The following is a 21118-nucleotide window of genomic DNA, read 5'->3' as shown; positions in this document are numbered from 1 at the left end:
AATACGTTTATTGATTGTTCATTGCTTTCTAACTCCATGGATATTTTTTAAGCACCATGGACATCATGAACATAATTGTCACACGTGCTATCTTAGCTGACCGATGAGACTTGACACCTTTGTGAAACATCAGAAACAAACTTAGTGATCAGTTGAGAAACGAACACGGGTTATAATATCAAGAAAGGCTATATGTATATATTTTAAAATAGTTGAATGTAACGGAGCCATGTGACGTTGAATAAATTTATTTGTACAGTTGCAGACGTATAGGGTATTGTTCCTATATGTGAATATTCACGGATACATTCCTCGAACAAGGAAGCTGCCCAAATGTATACATAAAACTTCGGTGGGTCGTAATTATGATATTTGCATTTTGTTTTCATTCATTTGCTGTTGCATTGGATAGAATCATTTTTGTTCCTCTTGTACCTGTAGGCGTGTATACATGTATGTTACACTCAATGTGTAAAATGTGATAGTATTAGAGTGAGTGAGTGTGTTTGATTCTACCCCGCTTTTAGCACTATTCCAGCAATAACCACAAGGCTACCCGACCGCCCCGCTAGAATTAGAAGCCAAAACTATAGAAACGTACTTTGAATTTCGTTTTCTTTTAATCCTATCATTTTCAGTCACTGGGTGATGAAATTAAAACATAAAAATGTTTGGAATTCGTAATAACAATAAGCGATTTTCAGTCACTTTGTAAAATAACTGAATATTTAGGCGTTGCAAAAATTGCCTTCGTGAAATTTTATACATTTTGGCTAAACAATATACCCACAATGAAATACTATCAATAAAAGCGATACATGCGCTTACGAATGGCGCAGCACAGGTCGCGAACTAGTCTTGATATCTGCTATATCATCCGGATACTTACGGGGGAAAAACAATAACAAAGGCAACAACCAGTCTCGGACCAGTGATCTTGCTGAAGATCAAAGCCCCTTTAAAATGGGGGGAAACCTACCATTGTAGGTTTCTGGCACATCCAAGGGACGCAACTCTACACAACGAATTGCGACAACTCAGACGACTGAGACACAAGATGACTGTATAGGCAATCAGCACAAAAACACGAGAACGCGAGATCGCGACACTTGACCAATGTCGCAATCTCGCGTTCTCGCGTTCTCGTGTTTTTGAAAATAGTTACATATAACTGTATAGGCAATTAGCACAAAAACACGAGAACGCGAGATCGCGACACTTGACCAATGTCGCAATCTCGCGTTCTCGTGTTTTTGAAAATAGTTACATATAACTGTATAGGCAATTAGTACAAAAACACGAGAACGCGAGAACGCGACACTTTACCAATGTCGCAATCTCGCGTTCTCGCGTTCTCGTGTTTTTTTAAAATAGTTACATATAACTGTATAAGGCAATTAGCACAAAAACACGAGATCGCGAGAACGCGAGATTGCGACATTGGCCAAGTGTCGCGATCTCGCGTTCTCCCGTTCTCGTGTTTTTGAAAATAGTTACATATAACTGTATAGGCAATTAGCACAAAAACACGAGATCGCGAGAACGCGAGATTGCGACATTGGTCAAGTGTCGCGATCTCGCGTTCTCGCGTTCTCGTGTTTTTGAAAATAGTTACATATAACTGTATAGGCAATTAGCACAAAAACACGAGAACGCGAGATCGCGACACTTGACCAACGTCGCAATCTCGCGTTCTCGCGTTCTCGTGTTTTTGAAAATAGTTACATATAACTGTATAGGCAATTAGCACAAAAACACGAGATCGCGAGAACGCGAGATTGCGACATTGGTCAAGTGTCGCGATCTCGCGTTCTCGCGTTCTCGTGTTTTTGAAAATAGTTACATATAACTGTATAGGCAATTAGCACAAAAACACGAGATCGCGAGAACGCGAGATTGCGACATTGGTCAAGTGTCGCGATCTCGCGTTCTCGTGTTTTTGTGCTTATTGCCTATACAGTTATATGTAACTATTTTGTAAGCTAATTCGTCACGGTAAACTCGCGTGCAACGGCGTGAACTGAGATGCGCACGAACCATTGTATCAAACATCTTTAAGACACTGCTTATTACTGTCTACAAACTGAAAAAGTTGGAAGAATGATGTTGGATGCTGAATATAATCTCACGCTCGTGTCTTTTGAAATCAAAACGACGAGATGAACCAAAACGTTCATAGAAATTTCTGCTTTGCAAATTAATGCAGTTTATTTCAAAATGGCTGCTCAAAATCACGTGACTCTTGACAATGTCAGAATGCAAATTTTCAAGTCTTTTGAATATACAGTAATATATATGTAGACTGGTAACATAATAAAGTCAAGAATACGCTCCGTTTCTTGCCTGTGAACTGACTGAATTTGACAAATATTGTCTGACAACTAACAGTCAAATAACCAACATGGATACCTGATGGTACTTTTCAGAAAGATTTTGTTTGTTTGTTTGTTTGTTGTTAACGCCGCACGCAGCAATATTCCAGCTATATGACGGCGGTCTGACATCAAATATATCAAACCTCGTTAGGGTGGCCCAGTCGTCTAAGGCGCCGCGATTCTCTGCAGAGTTGCGTCAGTTGGGCACGCCCGAAACCTATGATTGTGGGTTCCAATCCCGGTTCGCCCTGATTATGTTTCTTGTTTCACCATACCCGTTCTCGTGGGCTTCATCGAAGAGGAAAACGTCTGAGACCTGCATCACTTCGGGCTTTCCTCTCATATTAAGCTGACACGCTGTGATATAACTGGAATACTGTTAAAAGCGGTGTTAAACCCAACTCTCTCACTTACTCTATAGATGACTACGCGTTTAATCGCTAAGATCATTGTAGAACGAAGCGGGGTGTATTATACGATTAATCATGACCTCATTTCTGATTATTCGAATGTGATCTTGTAACATTATAACGCAGTGAGTGACGACATTAATTGTGAGAGGGAAGTGACCGTCAGGTTGCTCTCCATAGATGTTGAGGCATTTCCTTCGATTACATGGCTGCATGAAGACTATAAACATCCCAGTGTCACCCACATGGTACGGGTAATTAACATGTTTGTCGTGTCTCGAAATATGAATTGAAAATAGTGTATCGTGCCAAATATATGGTGAGTTACTGAATAAATACAGCAGTTTCAAGAAAGTGGTAATTGTATTTATAATGTTAAGTGTATTTTACAACATGGACCAGGTTTATATTGTATCTTATGAGTGATGTCGGGATCGAGTTATCGCCCTTGATGATTTTTTTGTTTATTATAGGGTTAAGATAATGATTTTGTATATCATTGATTATTAAGTTCATGTTCATGTACAGAATATAGACGTATGTTTATATGAAATGAATGAAGGTGTGAATATGTATGTGTAAGAAACCTATGCACTATTGTTTTTATAATGTTATTGTTTTGTACATTAAAGGATGTCATTATCTACTCTGGCAATAAACACTCACACCCGTAGCCTGTTTGAAATTGTAATTTTCATCACAATTCCCGGTTACAATATGAGAATCGGTTTTGGGAGAAAAGGTACGTGTAATTTACCTGAGGATTGTGTGAGCATATGCGGGAAATACCCGCCTTAAATAGGGGTAAATATTTTTAAACCTCGTACATTTTATCAACATCCTTAAAGAGGCTGTACATAATGTTGATATCTTATATAATCATTAAACGACCCGTGGTTGTTGTTTATTGTACAATAAAACACTCGCCCCTCATGGTTTATTCTCCCTGCAGTGTTGTATTGTACCCCCACTCGTCGTTTATTTCTTTAACAGTGGTCCGTTCATTTATAATAACAGGCGGGCGGTTTAATGATAATTTTATCCATTTTAACTATAAAATAATGTAAAGAGGGATGTTTTGTAGTCAGGTTGGAGCGGATGAAAATATGATAATTAATTTTGTATTTCAAATTGGTCTATGAGAATTTTGCCTTTCATGAATATGCTAGTCGTGTATAAAATTGCTTCATGTAGAAACTCACTGGCCTGTGATTATTTCTGTAACTGTAGTACTGCGGGTGCGGCTTTAAGCAATATTACTCACTCACTGACGGTAATCGTTTTGTTTCCAGCTTTCGGACACATTAATGTTTTCACTATCATTGGACATTCATGTACACAATTTCTTTTGTTAAATTATATTGAGCATGTTGAGGGTTTTATTATAAAGTACATAGGAAACTGTAACAACGGGAGATGACTCAGACTTTGTGTATGTAAATTACATAGCATTTTCAAGCTCGTCATAAGTTTGCTAAATGCTACTTGGAGAATGAAGAGCATGAAAGAAGCATGACCAAAGGACTACTAACGTGCGCATGGGCCTTGACCTTGTGATATTACGCATGCGCACGGACAGCGTCTAAAACGCGAGAACACGAGAACGCGAGATCGCGAGAAAATGAAATGTCGCATTCTCGCGTTCTCGCGATTTCGTGTTTTTGTGGCCTAATTTGACAAGTCGAGATTGCGAGATTGCGAGATTTTGCATCATGTCCAAATGTCGCATTCTCGCGTTCTCGACTTTTGACAAAAAGATGAAGAAATGCGTATTTGATAACATTGACTTCCTCAAAATGCTCCCCCTAATCGAGGGTGTAATTTACTTACAATAAGCACTTTATACATGGATTCATCAATATATTTTGTTTGTAATGGTTGGTCGCAGATTGTTCTGAGGGATTCAAGATGGGTATATCAGTAGATGGAGTTTATACCATTCAACCAAGACCTTGTGGAACTCCTTTCCAAGTCCACTGTAAAATGAAGTACGGTGGACGCACATCTGTCCAGAAGCAGGTGTCTGGCGACATCGACTTCTACAGGACCTGGCAGGAGTACAGAGACGGGTTCGGGACTCCTGGGGGAGATCACTGGTTGGGTTTGGAGAAGATGAAAGCCATCAGTGACTCGACCCCGAGCAAACTGATTCTAAAGTTGATCTACGACACGCCAGATGGTTTCCGGCTTAACTTCCGTGACACTTCAAAACCATCGAACAATCCAATCAACGATGTCATTACTGATCTGAGAGGAGCCAGGTTCAGCACCAAGGACAGAGACAATGATGAAGACCCTGCAGGAAGCTGCTCCCAGACACATCACTCTAGTTGGTGGTTCAGAAGCTGCACCTTATGTAACCCTAGTGGTCAGCTTAAGCCAATTCCCAACACAGCCAGTGATCCTGATGACGTTTGCTGCGGTGGAGATACAAGGGGTGTGAAAGAGACGTCTATTTCTATAGGTGCACACTAATCTCCACATCACCATATCCGCAATTTTTGTTCATCATTCGCTTATAATACATGTCTATTAATTTTAGTGGATACCAATTCTGATAACCCATGATAACACCATGTGTTCGGAGAATGCATTGTCTAAAAACAGAGACATTCAAGGTAATGAATAATATGTTTACTGGTGATTAATGGTTAATAAAAAAGAGACATGCAGACTAGTCTTGCAGTATCATTATCCTGTGGCATTTGAGCAATTAAGTGAATATGCGTGTGGTTAAAACTTGTTTACTTGAATCCGACTAAACCTTGAGATATTCAACGTTGAAGTTGCATTGAGGATATTGAACATTGTTAGTGGCGGGTGCCTTCGGTGGGGCAGAATACGCTCACCCACCTTTTCGCGAACACCTGGTATCATCACTATTTGATGGTGATTCTCTAAGAACACGTTCAAAGTCAGAATATCGTAAATCGACTCGCTTCTGTCACATTTAGATCAATATTTCACATTAATGTTTTGTGCTGGCTGTCGAAAACCAGTCCTGCCTACATTGTACTGAACACGAAGCATTACATTGGACCAAAAAAAACGATTTTCGTGTGAACACATCGTTTAGGCAGTAGATGAAGGTTGAATATTTCATCACAAGCAATTAAACCGATATTCAAATCACCAATATTCCAACTCGACCCGTGCTTAGAGCATTGTCAGTGTTGAACATTCATAAATATACTTACATTGTGCAAACCCGTTAAATATTTCAACACGAGCAATTATATCGAACTTTATTTCACTAATGTTCCAACACTACGCATCCTTTGAGCATTGTCGATGTTGAACAGGCACCTACGCAGACTAATTATCGTTGAGCGTGTGGAAATTGCATTCGTAAAGACCTACGTTGTGAAAACGGAATGGGTTTATTTCTTTACAGTTTATGTGAAATAAGTTATCTGAAGCGTTTAGAAATCTTCTTTCAGAACGTGTAAACAACATCTGTAAATATGTTACATTCTCCCCGCGACGAAAACTCCTGATCTGATTTGAATTAGCATATGACTCGTCTTGGCAGTAGGAATGATACTGTTAACAGTATTGGTATTCTCTTGATAGCACAATTTGATGCGTGGTTGACTTACCTAGCAGATGACATTCTGTTTACGAAACAGAAGAATTTGGGGCATAGCGGGAGTAAACAAGAAGGAAATATAGTGTCATCGGGATTTGGATTGATCTCTGCAACATAGGCTAAATTGCAGTTAACAGTATTTGTATTATGTTTGATAGCACAATTTGATTCGTCGTTGACGTCCCTAGCAACGGACAATCTGTTTACTGGGTATCTCCACTTCAATACGTAATACGTAAAAAGTGTGTGCATCTATTGAAAAAGCCAAAGAAAATATTTGAAGACATATTTAATGAACAAAAATCCTTTGTCATGTGCCACACAATGCCAACAAACACCATGTTATCAATAATCAATCAGATCACTGGTCAAGTACTCGAAAGTATCTGACCAAAAAAGAAACTAAAAAAACAACTTCATTGTACAAAACACCTTCAGTATTAAATACATGATGCGATCACAGCCTTGCACCGCCGTCTCATGCTCCAATTAAGTGTCTTGATGGTTGCCAAGGGAAGAATGCACCACTCTTCAGTAAGGGCATTGCCGAGTTTCTGTGTTCGGCTACGTTTGAATTCTGAAATATTTCTCGATTCATCAGTGAAACGTAATGAAGTCCAGTCCTGGTCTGTCCAATTGACGTGATATAGACCATCAGCCTAATCCAAACGTACCTGCCTGCGAATGCATGCCTTCCGAGACCAGCCTCACGGAGGCGATTACGCACTGAGTAGTTAACGCCACCGGCGGTCTGCAGGTCATTTCTGAGTGTGGTGGCAGTAGTCACGAAGTGATGACATTTTGCTGCAATCAGGAGAAACCGTCTTCAAACGTCTGGTATCGATAACATACACTGCTAATAACACGTTGGCTGACACCAAAGACATTTTGCAACGTAACGTGTTGCCCCAGTTTTAAGCATTCCTATGCATCTGCCTAATTCTTCGGTCGTCTTTGTCGCTGAGGGGACATAAGAGTATCCAGTTGTTGCAATCCTAATATAACGACGTGCAACGATTCTGTTTCAATAAACCCATGACTGCATGCCTCTGTCCTTTCATCGTGAAATTAAGGTACTACAGAGGTTACCCAATCTTTATTTGTTGGATAATATGTTTTTGCCATGAAAACTTGATCTTTAGCAAACTCCTAGGATGTTACGTTAATGGCGGACGTTACCAATAGTGCCCATTGGTATGTTGTAAATATATTCCGGTACATGTTATAGTGGGTGTGAGAGGAGGGATACCTTTGAGCATAAATCCAGAATACGGCTGCCTGAAAATAGTCGAGTCTGAGATCAACAAACCAAGAGGAAGTTTAACGAAACCACGCCATCGGCGCATGGTCACACACAATCTCCAAAGTCACAAACCCTAACCACCCAGTCCTCTTGTAACAATCATGACATGCTAGGGACATATTCGTCCGCAGCTAAAAGCTCTTGGAACGATTGACATCAAAGTCAATCACGAGTGTGGGGAAGGCTAGGCTCAGTCTCTTCATGTCACAATATGGGAGCCGGGACAGGCCAAAGACGCATATTTATTCATTGGATACTATTATAGAAGACCTATACTTCCAAGCAACATATGAGAAATAGCATAAAAAATTCTCTATAGTACTGCAAGATACGTTGTCCCCAGGTTTTGGAAAGACCTTCCAACGCGAAATTGTAGTAGTCTACATCAGAGCAATGTATATAGAACAGCAGTAAACATAGTCTGACACTTTGCGGAAATATTTGACCGTATTTCAGGGATACCATCCAACTTTCTATGCCACTTCTCAGAAAACTTTTTGACATAAGCTATTCTCAGATAAATGTGTGAGTGAGTTGGATTTAACGCCGCTTTAAACATTATTCCAGTTATATCACGGCGTGTCAGCTTAATGTGGGAGGAAAGCCCGAAGTGATGCAGGTCTTGGACGTTTACCACTTGAAACCCACGAGCACGGGTATGGTGCTGACAAACCTCGAAACATAATCGGGGCGAAGCGGGATTCGAACCCACAATCATAGGTTTCTGGCGTGCCCAAGGGACGCAACTCTGCAAAGCGAATCGCGGCGCCTCAGACGACTGGGCCACCCGTGCCCCCTCAGATAAATGAACGAGCTTTTGTTAAATAAAGTCACATGAGTAGAGCCATGCATACAATATGAACAACACATGGAAATGTTCCCCTTATGACCTAAAATGCAGTTGGGAGGTGTTCCAGCATACTCATAAATAGGGGCATTACTCGTCAGTGCCAAAGGGTTAAACTCCGCGAGCATAATGGAAGCATATAAACTTGAATAGAAAGGAACCCTTTGGTTCTATAAACCGTCATAAGCAATGGACGTAACATTTAAAATAAAAAATATAGTTATAACATTATTCATCATAGAATATATAGGAAGAAAATTATATAGGATATCTTTGTCAATATATTCAGATCTCATTGTTTGTAAAGATTAGCCGATATTTATATGTTATGACTTCATTATATCAATATATATTCAAATACACCAGAACTAAACATAAAACGTCAACGCAGGAGAATAATCATTCTTGATTATCTACCGAAACATTCCATTTGGCGTTAAAGGCAAAGTAATAACAGCTAAGGGAAGCAACTCTGCACGGTGAGTTGCCCACTTCGACGTCTGTGCTTGGTCAACCTCAAGTACACTAGCTTAGTATATCACATACTCTCTGCAAGATACCCCTGGAACTGGGTGCCAGTTTGTACGACAGCGTCGGTGTCCTGGTGAAAGTTTAGAGACCGCAGTCGCTGTTCAGCTTTGCATACAGAGGCTTGTTATGTAACAGATGGTTTGATCCCATTTTCAGTCCTCTGGTTCTAGTTCTTTGCTTTATTTATTGTGCTGCTTGTTACAAGTAATGCCAACGTTCCGATGTCAATTTCTGGTCTCTTAGATTAAGAGTTTCAAAGTTTATAAATTTTCACATATTTACTTTTTTTCTCATACAGTAAAGTACGGTTATAACGAACTCAGAGGGACTACTATTTTTAGTTCGTTTTAACCGTAGTTCGTTATAAGCATATATACAGCAAATAGTCGGGACCAAAAAAGGAGTTCGTTATATCCGTCAGTTCGTTATAAGCGTGTTCGTTATAACCGTAGTTTACTGTATTTTCTAAATCAGGCCAAAAGCTCACAACAAAGAGCGCCAACGTGACAGTGTAAAGTTATTTTAACCAACGATATAGGTATCAAATGAAAACACGATCAGCTAGCTATCCAATGATATATAACATAAGAAAATAAATTAATCTTTATTTCGTTATTATATGAACACGTATATTTGTCACATAGGACAGAGGTTAATACCCACTGGTGGAACAAACAACATAAAACAGTTACGACTTTTGTAGCCTTTTATATAGAGTGTGATCGTGCATGTTTCAACAATATGCAGCACATTTCATAGTTTTCTGAAGCCGATTAACGTCCCCCAAACAATGCTAGTGGTTATCCTTTTACAAATCGACCTCCCAAAGAGCTTATCGGGAGGAGGTGGCCCAGTTGATAATGTGCCAGCTCTGTACCCAGGACACTGAGTTTAAGTCCCGGCATTTGACCCATAAGCTAACCAGGTAAACAAGAACTGCAGAATCAACACTCAATAATTCCCAATACCGCACATTTATATCAAAATGCGAATCAACAATATTGAAATTTTCTAATTGTCTGTTTACATGTGCATTGGAGTTAGTTCTTGTAGAGTAAATACAGATGAGTCACATTCCTTTTAGATAAGCACACCATATTATGTGTATTTGTTCTCAATCTTTTATCTTTACATGATCGAGACTTGTATTGTTAGTTGGTTAAGTTGTAACTAAAACCATTTTGATCCCATAGGTAACTGAGAGAAAATAATATAAGGAAACTAACCTTAATTGGATTTCCACCGTCATTAAATACACTTGTTATTTTTAGAGCAAAGGCGATGAAGGGCGCAAGGGCAAGAAAAATAAGACTCTCGATAAGCAAAAAATGTCATTTGCTCTGTGATAGGTTAACTCTTGTCTTGCATCAATATCTTGTGTTGGTGAAACGTAAATATACACCGATCAGATGAATGTGTCGTAACAATAATTGGTCTTGTGAGATTTGATCCGTATTTAGACGAAAGTTTAGATCAGCAAGTAACAGAACTTTCCATCCATACCACAGCTGATCCACACTCCATTTTGAAAATTAGTTGTCGGATTAGACCCGTGAAGATCCAGGGTGGAATAGGTCTTCAGCAACCCATGCTTGCCGTAAAAGGCGACTATGCTTGTCGTAAAAGGCGACTAACGGGATCGGGCGGTCAGGCTCGTTGACTTGGTTGATGCATGTCATCTATCCCAATTGCGTGGATCGATGCTCATGATATTAATCACTGGATTGTCTGGTCCAGACTCGATTATTTACAGACCGCCGTCATATAGCTGGAATATTGCTGAGTGCGGCGTTAAACAACAAACCAACCATCCAAACCAAGTAGTCGGATTAGTACCAACGACTGTCACCTGCCAATCTTAAATCGCATGGCTGCTTGACAAGTACAATTTACACATCCCGTCTCACAATAGTCCGTGAAGATGTTCATTTTTTCCAGGTCCTTTGCAAGAAGATTCAAAAGAACAGTAGGGTGCGTGAATTCATCACGTGGCACGTGGAGGCGAATAATGTTATTCATACCAGGATCATGAAGTAACATCGTGCTTCTTCTCGGATACTCAACACAACTGCGGGATGTCCCGACGTAAATGTAAAAGTATTTTGAGGTGCGATCGCCTATTTGTCTTTTCACCTCTACCCAGTATCCTTGATAATTTGGCACCTTCTCTTTCCATATACCATAGATCACTTTGTTAAAATCTTCGGTGATAGGTGCCTTCAGTTCCTGTAATCCAAAGTAATCCGCATATTCATTAACCTCTGATGCTCTTTCGGGTGGAGGCATTTTCCCGAATCTCAGAAAGTTGAGGACGTGAACAAACACATCCCCATCCACATCGATGAAGTAGCGGCCATCTTTGTCCTTGGCTATCGGATGTCTTCCACTAAACATGGCGGCCAACATGGAGTCCGGGTACTTGGTGAGGGTGGACAGGGAGGTTGTCAGATGTCGACCACCCACATTTAAGTCAACTACAGCAGGAAACTGAAATGTGGAACAATATAATTATATGGTTATCGCCATCCTGTTGAACATGAATTCACACACGAACAATCTTCTTTCCGTGAAAACGGACAAGATGAGACACAAATCACAAAAGTGTGCAATATTTATGTAATATTATTATATGTCGGAATGTTTATGTTGGTCTAACACTTGGCCATTACCACTTGGTTGCTACTTACAATGCGGATTTTAAATTTACCTTCCCATCTGAGTGTTTACATTCACTTCATTGTTCAAAGGTCACTGTACCGGCATACAAACCATTTGGTCCTTGTAAAGTACATAGATCCTTTATTGTGAAAAACGGGATTGGAAACTGGTGGAAGACAAGATGATATTGGTTTAAAACTAATGTGACAGTACAATGAAAGGGTTAGCTATTGTCAATTTGAAATGAAGTGAGGGTATCGCATGGGTACAATCAACATCATTATTGCAGTATGAGTATTTGACTTTTTTATTGCATAGCAATTTGGTCTTCACTTGTGATTAATGAATTTTCGTTTAAGGTGTATATAATTATTATGTGGTGTACGTGTGTGTGTGCGTGTGTGCTTGCGTGTGCGTGCGTGCTTGCGTGTGCCTGTACTACTTTGGGCGAATGCCGGTTTGTTATTGCTAACGCATTGGGGAATCATACCGCAGTTTAACATGGATACCACACACAGACACGTTATACTGGCTTCGACTTAACCGAACGACAGGCAGTGTAACAACAAATACCGTCTTTTAACGCCTTTGGTGTCACGCCAAGGGATATATTTACCCACCCTCCACACCCTTTACATCAATCGTTATGTTAGTCGAGAAAGCTGGATAGTCAAGACGACTTCTAAGCAAAGAAGCACATCCGCTTTCGGTTTGATTTCGGGGAAGTATGTAGGTCAGTTAGGCTATGCTCTCTGTCCTGACTCTATGTCCACTGTTAATTGACAAAGTTGAACTACTTTTATTTATTACACACTTACCTGTTTTACATATCTGATAGTTAATGATCAATATGCTGTTCATATTACAAATATGTACCTGAACCACCACACAATGTAACAGGACATACTCCTCGCGCTACAGGTGTTTTGGAGCGGAGATCGCGCGATATACTATGTTAAGGCTGCATTGTCATCAGGAAAAAATGAATTAATTAATGCTAGTAATACTTACACTTGAAGACATATTGCGAAGCACCAGATGCTAGATTGATAACAGTGTCCTTGATAATTATAACAGTGTTTGCTGTAATGTCCTTGTACCGACCTGTTCCGTGAGAGATAACGTATGTTGTCACGTGTAGTTTTAAGCTGCACACTGTTCAAAGGTCAATGCAAGTCACGTGACACAACGCAAGTTGACAGCTCAATCGTACAGCTGTTTTCTATCCGTTTCAAATTGTTTTAATTCCTTACAATGGCAGATTGAAACATCAGGCCATACATTCGTTGTTGCAGCATCAGTCGGGGGTATACATACATATACAGCTGCTGTTGTCAAAAGGTGTAAGGTACAGTGGGGTTGTACGTCGTGATTATGTCACATATATAGAGACTTACATGCACGTGGGAGGAGGGGGGGTGGTGGGGATGGGGTGGGGGGATGGGGTGGTGGGGGTGGGGGTGGTGGTGGGGGTGATGGGGGGGGGGGGGGGGGGGGTGCTTGTGCTTGTTCACTAAATACCCCACACAGACATATTATACTGACTCCTTTTTTCTTCTCCTTAATGTCGAACTCCGGGCAAGGTAACAACAAGTATTTTGGTAGGACGCGTCAGGGAATCAAACCATTGACCACTATACCATGGAGTCGGTTATTTGGAAAGGAGAGGGACATTTTGTGATAATAATCTAACATACAAGTTTGACTGCGGATAATCGCGAAGAAATCTGGAAGTCATGTCTATGTTGTTGAACATGTCAGCAAAAAAGCTGGTAATAATTGTGTAAATGTATACTTAAAATGTCTGATTACCTGTAAAAATCGAAACGTATACAGGGCGATTTCTTCATCGAATGTGATTGGAGTGTTCATCCCTGATGAGGGGGCACGGGTGGCCAAGTCGTCTCAGGCGCCGCGATTCGCTGTGCAGAGTTGCGTCCGTTGGGCACGCCAGAAACCTATGATTGTGGGTTCTAATCCCGGTTCGCCCCGATTATGTTTCTAGGTTTGTCAGCACCATACCTGTGCTCACTCACTCACTCACTCATCCCTGATGACTAACACACAGTACGTAATGTCACAAGCACACACCACCACCGATTTGTGGCAATCTTCAGCTAGCCGGCAAAATAAAAGAGAAACAGGAAGACGTATTTGGTTTCTTTAGAAAGCTTTGAGACCCTAGTTTTCCAAAACGGTGTTTAGAAAGGGACAGGGAATAAGTTCGTATGGCGCGTGACCATACCACTACTACCACGGTGATATTCACCAGGTTTGTTGCTAGCCTAAGATTGGCCGATATTTATATTTTATGACTTAATTCCATCACTATATAATCAAATACACCAGACCTAATATAAAACGGCAACGCTAGAGAATAATCATTCTCGATTATCTACCGAAACAGATTCCATTTAGCGTAAAAGGCAAAATAGTGGTGAAAATAATATTTATGATAACCAAAAATCAGTTATCACACCAGGTGTTCGCAAAAAGGGAAAGCATGTCATGCGACGAAATGCGTCAACAGGCTAGACTATGATGTTCTTTTAGCAGATTTCTTATGATTATGGAAAGCGTTTTTTTAATATCACTCCTTCACCGGTGAATATTCCGGGGTAGAATAGGTCTTCAGCAACCCATACTTGCCGTTAAAGGCGAATATGCTTGTCGTAAAAGGCGACTAACGGGATCGGGTGGTCAGGCTCGCTGACTTGGTTGATGCATGTCATTGATCCCAATTGCGTGGATCAATGTTCATGATATTAATCACTGGATTGTCTGGTCCAGACTCGATTTTTTACAGACCGCCGTCATATAGCTGGAATATTGCTGAGTACTGCGTTAAACAACCAACCAACCAACCAACCAACCAACCAACCTTCACCCGATACTAAATTTGTAACATTGTAGCCGTGTGGCATCACTACCGGAGACATTTCTTTTCACAGTGTTACACGTATGCCTTTGCAGTATAAGTCTGCACCGAATCACAGTCAAATACTGATTTGCGTTAATTCATGGCTGGTGTTCACGCTTCTCACACTGGATGGTCTTCATGATCAAATGTTTGATCTTATATTTGGAATCCTGTTCCTATGCTATAGTCGGAATCGTTCAAAGGGTTCTGGTTTGGGCAGAGACTTTTTTATAGTTATGGAAACGGTTCTGTCCCTTTGATTATACGAGTATGCTGTCGAGTTTGGATTTCGATCACTCATCTCGTCTAAATATGACAGCCGAGGGATGGATTGTTGCCGACCTGTGCTTCTTTTTCACCCTGCACATGTTATTATTAGATCAATTTCACACAAATGTGAGCATGTTATTGTATAACATTTTCAACAATAACAACACAACTTACATATGACACTATTCGAGATATTTCACAGCTTTCTATACTATTTTAACGCAATATAAATAATTAACATATTTGCAGTTTTTGACGTTCCGGCACCATCTATTATCAGAGCAAATATGGTCCCAGACAATTTCTCTTCATAAGGATTGTTTTGAGACAGGCTTCAGATTTAGATACGTTAACATGTCAACCATTTTTTCATTAATTTGGAAAGCAGTGCAGTACGTTCAGTGAGTCATTTAGACAAGTGACGGCATGATGCTTTTGATGATTTAATAATAGAACAACATTGACGACTTATGCGATCATTTTAATTTGAATCAATCAATTTGAATTAATCAAATTAAGAGTCACTGTCAAGGTATTCAACATTTTTCAATTTAGTACCATTTTTTCAGAAAGACCATCTGTGAAGATGTACATGTACTTATTATCATGGGAAAGTATTCATGATTTCTACTGTGTACTGTGAACACGGTGCCAACACTATGTGACGCATGGTTCAAGCTGTTCTGAGCGGATGAACATTGGCCAGACAAATGGCTGTGTCACGGAAATAATCCAGTTCGTCCCTGTATGCATTTTCTTCTGAATCAACTCGATTATGTTCTGTGTAAAAAATACACAATAATTATCGTGGTGAATAAACTAGTACTATCGTGGGTACTGTTCTGTGGCAGTGTTCCTTTACTAAGTTCGAAATTCCATGCACCCCTCTAATGGCACATATCATCCTATTATCCCAGTCCCAATACTGTACTCAAGAAATTGAGTGAGTGAGTGAGTGAGTATGGTTTTACGCCGCTTTTAGCAATATCCCAGCAATATCACGGCGGGGGACACCAGAAATGGGCTTCACACAATGTACCCATGTCGGGAATAGAACCCGGGTCTTCGGCGTGACAAGCGAACGCTTTAACCACTAGGCTACCCGACCGCCCCTCTCAAGAAATTGTATTGTATGCAGCAAAACGCTGAAGCTTTTCGTAACCAATAATATACCATAACATTTTGCACTGAAATGAGAGTAGAAAGGCTAAACAAGAATACTAAACAACAAACATACGTTATCCCCTTCATCTGCCAGAGGGGCACATGAGGCACAAAATATTGAAACACTGTCCCTATAGCAGCATTGGCCCAGACTGTATTATTTATCATATTAACACAGACAACACATTGCACTATTCTAGTTGGGTTTCAAATACTAATTGAATTTGCACTTAATGAGTTCTGGAAAGTGTACGAGTATTAAATTTTTATATATTTTTGTTTCCAATTCTTAAAATGAATAATGTCTTTAAATCATATAGCAACGCAGAAGGATAATTAGCGAAGCGAAGCAATTACACAACATTGTCGTATCTATTTAATCTATACGGGTACAAACTCACTTTCTATATATATTGACTATAGGACGTGGCATTGCAGTGCGAGTCTTGTGTACAAGTCACATTGACAAAAACCGGGTTGAATTTCCATTCTGGTATCAACAGATTCGAGGGTTTTCTCCGACCTAAACCATATTATTGTTGATAAATAATTTCACTATGATTTTGCATAATGACCTATAGTTGCGTCAGGGTATTCCTGGCTCAGAATCAACAGCAAGAACAACAGTGTGGCAAAATTATGCTGGTTTAATCATAGGGTACAATATGTGAGGCAAATGCTTTATTTACAACGCTGTGATACGTATGTAATATTGGGAAAAGCAGCCTCAAATCTAAATTACTCATAATTAACATGAAGAAATCGTATACAATTGTCACAACTGTCACCCACAACTGTTTTTTTTGTTTCAAGTAAGAGTCAGTGAGTGAACGGTATTCCTGTTACATCATGGTGTGTCAGATTAATGTGGGAGGAAAGCCCGAAGTGATGCAGTTCGTTTCCGGTGAGAACCTGTACTGAGCTTTGAATAATATTACTGTTCGTGTAAGTTTCTAGAAACGTCAGCAGTCGATTGATGTACACGGTAGATCTACATCGTCCAGGATTATCTCAAGATGTATCTGCATGCTACTCTGCAGTCACAAGAAGATTCTGGTCTGTATGCCTCCTCGGTTTAACGCCGCTTTGAACAGTATTCCAGTTACATCATGGTGTGTCAGACTAATGTGGGAGGAAAGCTCGACGTGATGCAGTTCGTTTCCGGTGGGAAACTGAATTGACCTTTGAATAATATTACTGTTCGTTACTGTTCGTGTTCGTGTTCTTGAAGTGTTACCAGACTGAGTGGATTCGTGTATACGGTAGATCTACATCGTCCAAGATTATCTCAAGATGTATCTGAATGCTACTCTGCACTCGCAGGAAGATTCCGGTCTGTATGCCTCCTCCCCTTCAAGAAAGACATTGATACGTCTCAGGTCATCGTTGAGGAACCTAATGAGAGTGCTTCTCAGGGTTTTCGAGGAGTAGAACGTGACACTGATAACAAGGTGGCCATGAGATATGCCTGCAACGTTACACCGAGAGAACATATGCTTAGAGAGATCCGAGAACTGGATGTAGAAATAGCCATTGTCAAAGTTACAGGTCAGCAATCCATCTCGAACTTGTCGAAGACAAGATTCGTAACCATCTATTTTGCCTTTCCATTTTTCTTTCAAGGATTTCACAAACACTGGCCCCCATTCTTGCTGCCTGTTGCATAATTCCCTTAATCCGAAATGTTCTGCATAGTTCTGCACCGCGAGCGCAGCTTCTGGCGGTGGAAGCGTCTGGAACCTCAGGAAGTTGAGGATGTGTAGAAACGTATCTCCATCTACATCAATGAAGAACCGGCCATCTTTGTCCTTAGTTATTGGGTATCTTCCACTGAACATGGCGGCCAACCTGGAGTCCGGGTACTTGCGGAGTGTAGAAAGGGACGTGGTCAGATGCCGTCCACCAACATTTAGATCTATGACTTCAGGAACCTGTATTAAATACAAAGATTTATATCATACATGGAAAAAATATATGATTATTTTCTCTCTGAATAACAACAGTATATAGGAAATAAGGTGGGAGGTGGGGCTGAATTGTCAAGACGAAAACGACTGACATAAGCATGTCTTGTCTATCTATGAAAATAATAGCAAGTATGTTTTTTCCATTACAATGCCCCAAACAGTTCCTTGTAATTTTAGCATCCAACCTGACTTCAATCTGCTTTCTTATACACACTGACAATAGTATAAATGGTTGCGTGCTGTCCATCCGATAGCCTTCATGTCAAGCCAAATGCTACAGATAGCGAGGTAAGATAGTTAGACACGACAGCGTAGGTTATCGATCCACGCAGTGAAAACCAATACCCTCTGCCACCCGACATGTCATCCGTGGTCGTCATGTAAAAATGTATACCAGTGTGTATATGCTCGGCATACGAGACACATAAGCAACACATAATAATGATGAACATTTCCTCATGAACATACATTTATCTGCATGTTATAATAGGTTAAAGTATTACCACAATGATGTGTTGTTATACATTGTGAGAAGCTGACTACCAGAAAAGTGCATTGCCTGCTAAATAAATGAGTCTCAGCAAATGTCCAAAGGTTTTAAGACAAATCAAGCTACACTAGTGAGGTGAGCGAGTTACCCTTATTGTCGAGTCGGTCTTATTCAGCCATATAGCGAAGACAAGAAGTTATAGAATTTGTGAATTATCTATGACTACAATGTACACCTGCAAAAGCCCCGCGGGGAATCCGGATATAATTTGGTCCCCAGTAACCTATAATTGTCGTGGGAGTCGACTGGGAGGGATTGAGTGGTCATACTGACTGACTGTTCACTGCATGTCATCTTACCCCAATGACGTGGCACGTTGCTCATACTATTAGCCACTCGTTCAAACAACAGACATGTATAGAAGGCAAGGTATACGTTACCTCCATGTTATAGCTGAAATTGGATTAAGTCTAACGGACGTATGTTGTGTTGTCTGATGGCCTAGATTGTAGATACTGCACCGTTATCAACACGTCACTGATATCCTCGTTGGACTCGCCCTCAGCCACTTCCTCTATACACTGATTGATACTACCACCCAGCCGTCAGGGTAATCATATATGGGTCACGAGATAAAGGTAACGTTTCACTGACGAGCGAAACAGGGATAGCCGACACTGATTTATCTCGCACAAGCACTTGAAATGTAAGGACGCCTCACTTTCTTTCCTACTTCTGTCCAGCCCAGCCGGTCACAATCCATGAATCCGTCATAAAAAACAAGGAATTGAAAACATAGCTCTAACACACTGTAGCTCACAAATTTCTGTTCAGTGAGCTTTAAGTGTAATACGTAGTCAAACCACCATGATTCAGCCTCATAGGTCATGTTCATTGAGTGTCTTCTCAGTTAGCGGAAGGTGGGTGGATCGAACCCTGCCCGCGTCACACCAAAAGACGTTAATAAATGGCACTTGTTATTACCGTGCCTGGCGCTCATCATTAAGGGAATACACAAGGACAGGTCAGTATACTGTGTCTGAGTGGGGTATTCGCGTTTAACTGCGGCATGGTATCTCAGTTGGCTAGCACTATGGTCCGGGCTGAGATAAGCAAGCAAGCGGACAGACAGGCAGACAGAGACACACATTCACGGGTAACCAATATGCATGTTCAAAGGTCTGTGTCATGATACACATACTGTCAGTTTACAGTGACGTGGAGTCCAATACACCTCTGCCAAAGTTCAGCTCTCTGGGCCTCGTAATAAAAAAGGAAGCTTAAACCTTTTACCCAAATTATGACAAAACAAAACATTTCCCAGTCAGACAGGTACATGTATATCACATATCCTCAATCCGTTTAGTTTTCTAGATATCTGCTTTCTTAAAAGACGTATTTTGCTTTATTTATTTGTGTTTTTTCTTACACGAGGTGCCAAAGTTTCAGTTCCCTCGGCATTGCGGTTTCTAATTGTTTGATAGGCATTCTAGAAGTTGATGAGTAAGTAAGAGAACGTACAATTGTATGGATAACAACTTCTTGTTAATTGCATAAAGCGACGTTTCGATGTAGATTCTTACACAGTTATCAAGATGGAGTGACAACAAACAAGTGATGAGAGGTATATATGAGTGACAACAAACAAGTGATGAGAGGTATATATGAGTGACAACAAACAAGTGATGAGAGGTATATATGAGTGACAACAAACAAGTGATGAGAGGTATATATGAGTGACAACAAACAAGTGATGAGAGGTATATATGAGTGACAACAAACAAGTGATGAGAGGTATATATGAGTGACAACAAACAAGTGATGAGAGGTATATATGAGTGACAACAAACAAGTGATGAGAGGTATATATGAGTGACAACAAACAAGTGATGAGAGGTATATATGAGTGACAACAAACAAGTGATGAGAGGTATATATGAGTGACAACAAACAAGTGATGAGAGGTATATATGCATGATATGTTGTGATAAACAGCAGATAACATTGCCAACAACAGGTAATAGATAACAAGCAGCATATAGATACCTGGATGAAGCCAAATGAACAACAGTATAACATCTTTGAGTGGCATTTAGAAGTTGGAATGGTAACTAAGACAAAATTGTTATGGATGAGCAACTTCTTTATTACAATTGGGCGACGTTTCGGTGTAGATTCTAACACCGTTATCAAGCAAATGATGCTTATAACGGTGTTAGAATCTACACCGAAACGTCTTTTTTGTCTTTGTTAACAGTATAACAAATAACACAGGTAATGAACACACGGGTAATGAAGCCAGATGTACAGTAAGGATAAGGATTAAAAGGATTAAACAGCTGTGACAAGCGCATATAACTAAATCTAGTGAAATAGTCTGCAAATAGAGACTGAATAGTCTTAATCGTAAATAATGTCTTTGGTAATGTTTCAAATTGCGTTATTTAACTATTACAGCATTTTTACGTTTCATGTGTTGACAAATATCATTGTGACATGCAGTTCATTCAGAAATAATGTTCCAGGTATGATACCTCAATGATTGTTAGAGGAATATGTAGTGGAAAAAAACATATGCACACAAGATGCCCGTC

General features: G+C 40.2%; 2 protein-coding genes across 5 annotated transcripts in view; both read right to left on the bottom strand.

Annotated features, from left to right (window-relative positions):
* Window positions 1-21118, bottom strand: part of LOC124127517 (BTB/POZ domain-containing protein KCTD7-like) — a 47543-nt gene that overhangs the window by 8562 nt on the left and 17863 nt on the right. The window contains exons 1-3 of one of the 3 annotated variants that reach the window (XM_048399981.1): window positions 12725-12855; window positions 11533-11542; window positions 102-107 (exon numbers count right to left, since the gene is read on the bottom strand). The exons of 1 other annotated variant lie outside the window; for it this stretch is intronic. In XM_048399981.1, coding sequence (XP_048255938.1) covers window positions 102-107; window positions 11533-11542; window positions 12725-12736 — 28 coding nt within the window. In that variant the 5' untranslated portion in view covers window positions 12737-12855. Of the gene's footprint in view, window positions 1-101; window positions 108-10803; window positions 11543-12724; window positions 12856-21118 lie in introns of those variants that run through there. One more of the 3 variants, XM_046475084.2, reaches the window with a different exon arrangement.
* On the bottom strand, window positions 16716-19098 carry LOC124114493 (BTB/POZ domain-containing protein KCTD7-like). 2 transcript variants are annotated; one of them, XM_048399985.1, is made up of 2 exons: window positions 18965-19098; window positions 16716-17998 (listed from the first exon to the last, which is right to left on the bottom strand). In XM_048399985.1, the coding sequence occupies exons 1-2, from the start codon at window positions 18968-18970 to the stop codon at window positions 17351-17353; spliced, it is 654 nt and encodes a 217-aa protein (XP_048255942.1). In that variant the 5' UTR covers window positions 18971-19098; the 3' UTR covers window positions 16716-17350. The 2 variants fall into 2 exon arrangements, with proteins under 2 accessions (XP_048255942.1, XP_048255943.1); XM_048399986.1 differs by having other exon boundaries at window positions 18884-19083.

Source organism: Haliotis rufescens, unplaced genomic scaffold (assembly GCF_023055435.1).
Source record: "Haliotis rufescens isolate VD_foot unplaced genomic scaffold, xgHalRufe1.0.p SCAF_2, whole genome shotgun sequence".
Taxonomy (NCBI): domain Eukaryota; kingdom Metazoa; phylum Mollusca; class Gastropoda; order Lepetellida; family Haliotidae; genus Haliotis; species Haliotis rufescens.
This window is presented reverse-complemented; position numbering and strand designations above follow the sequence as displayed.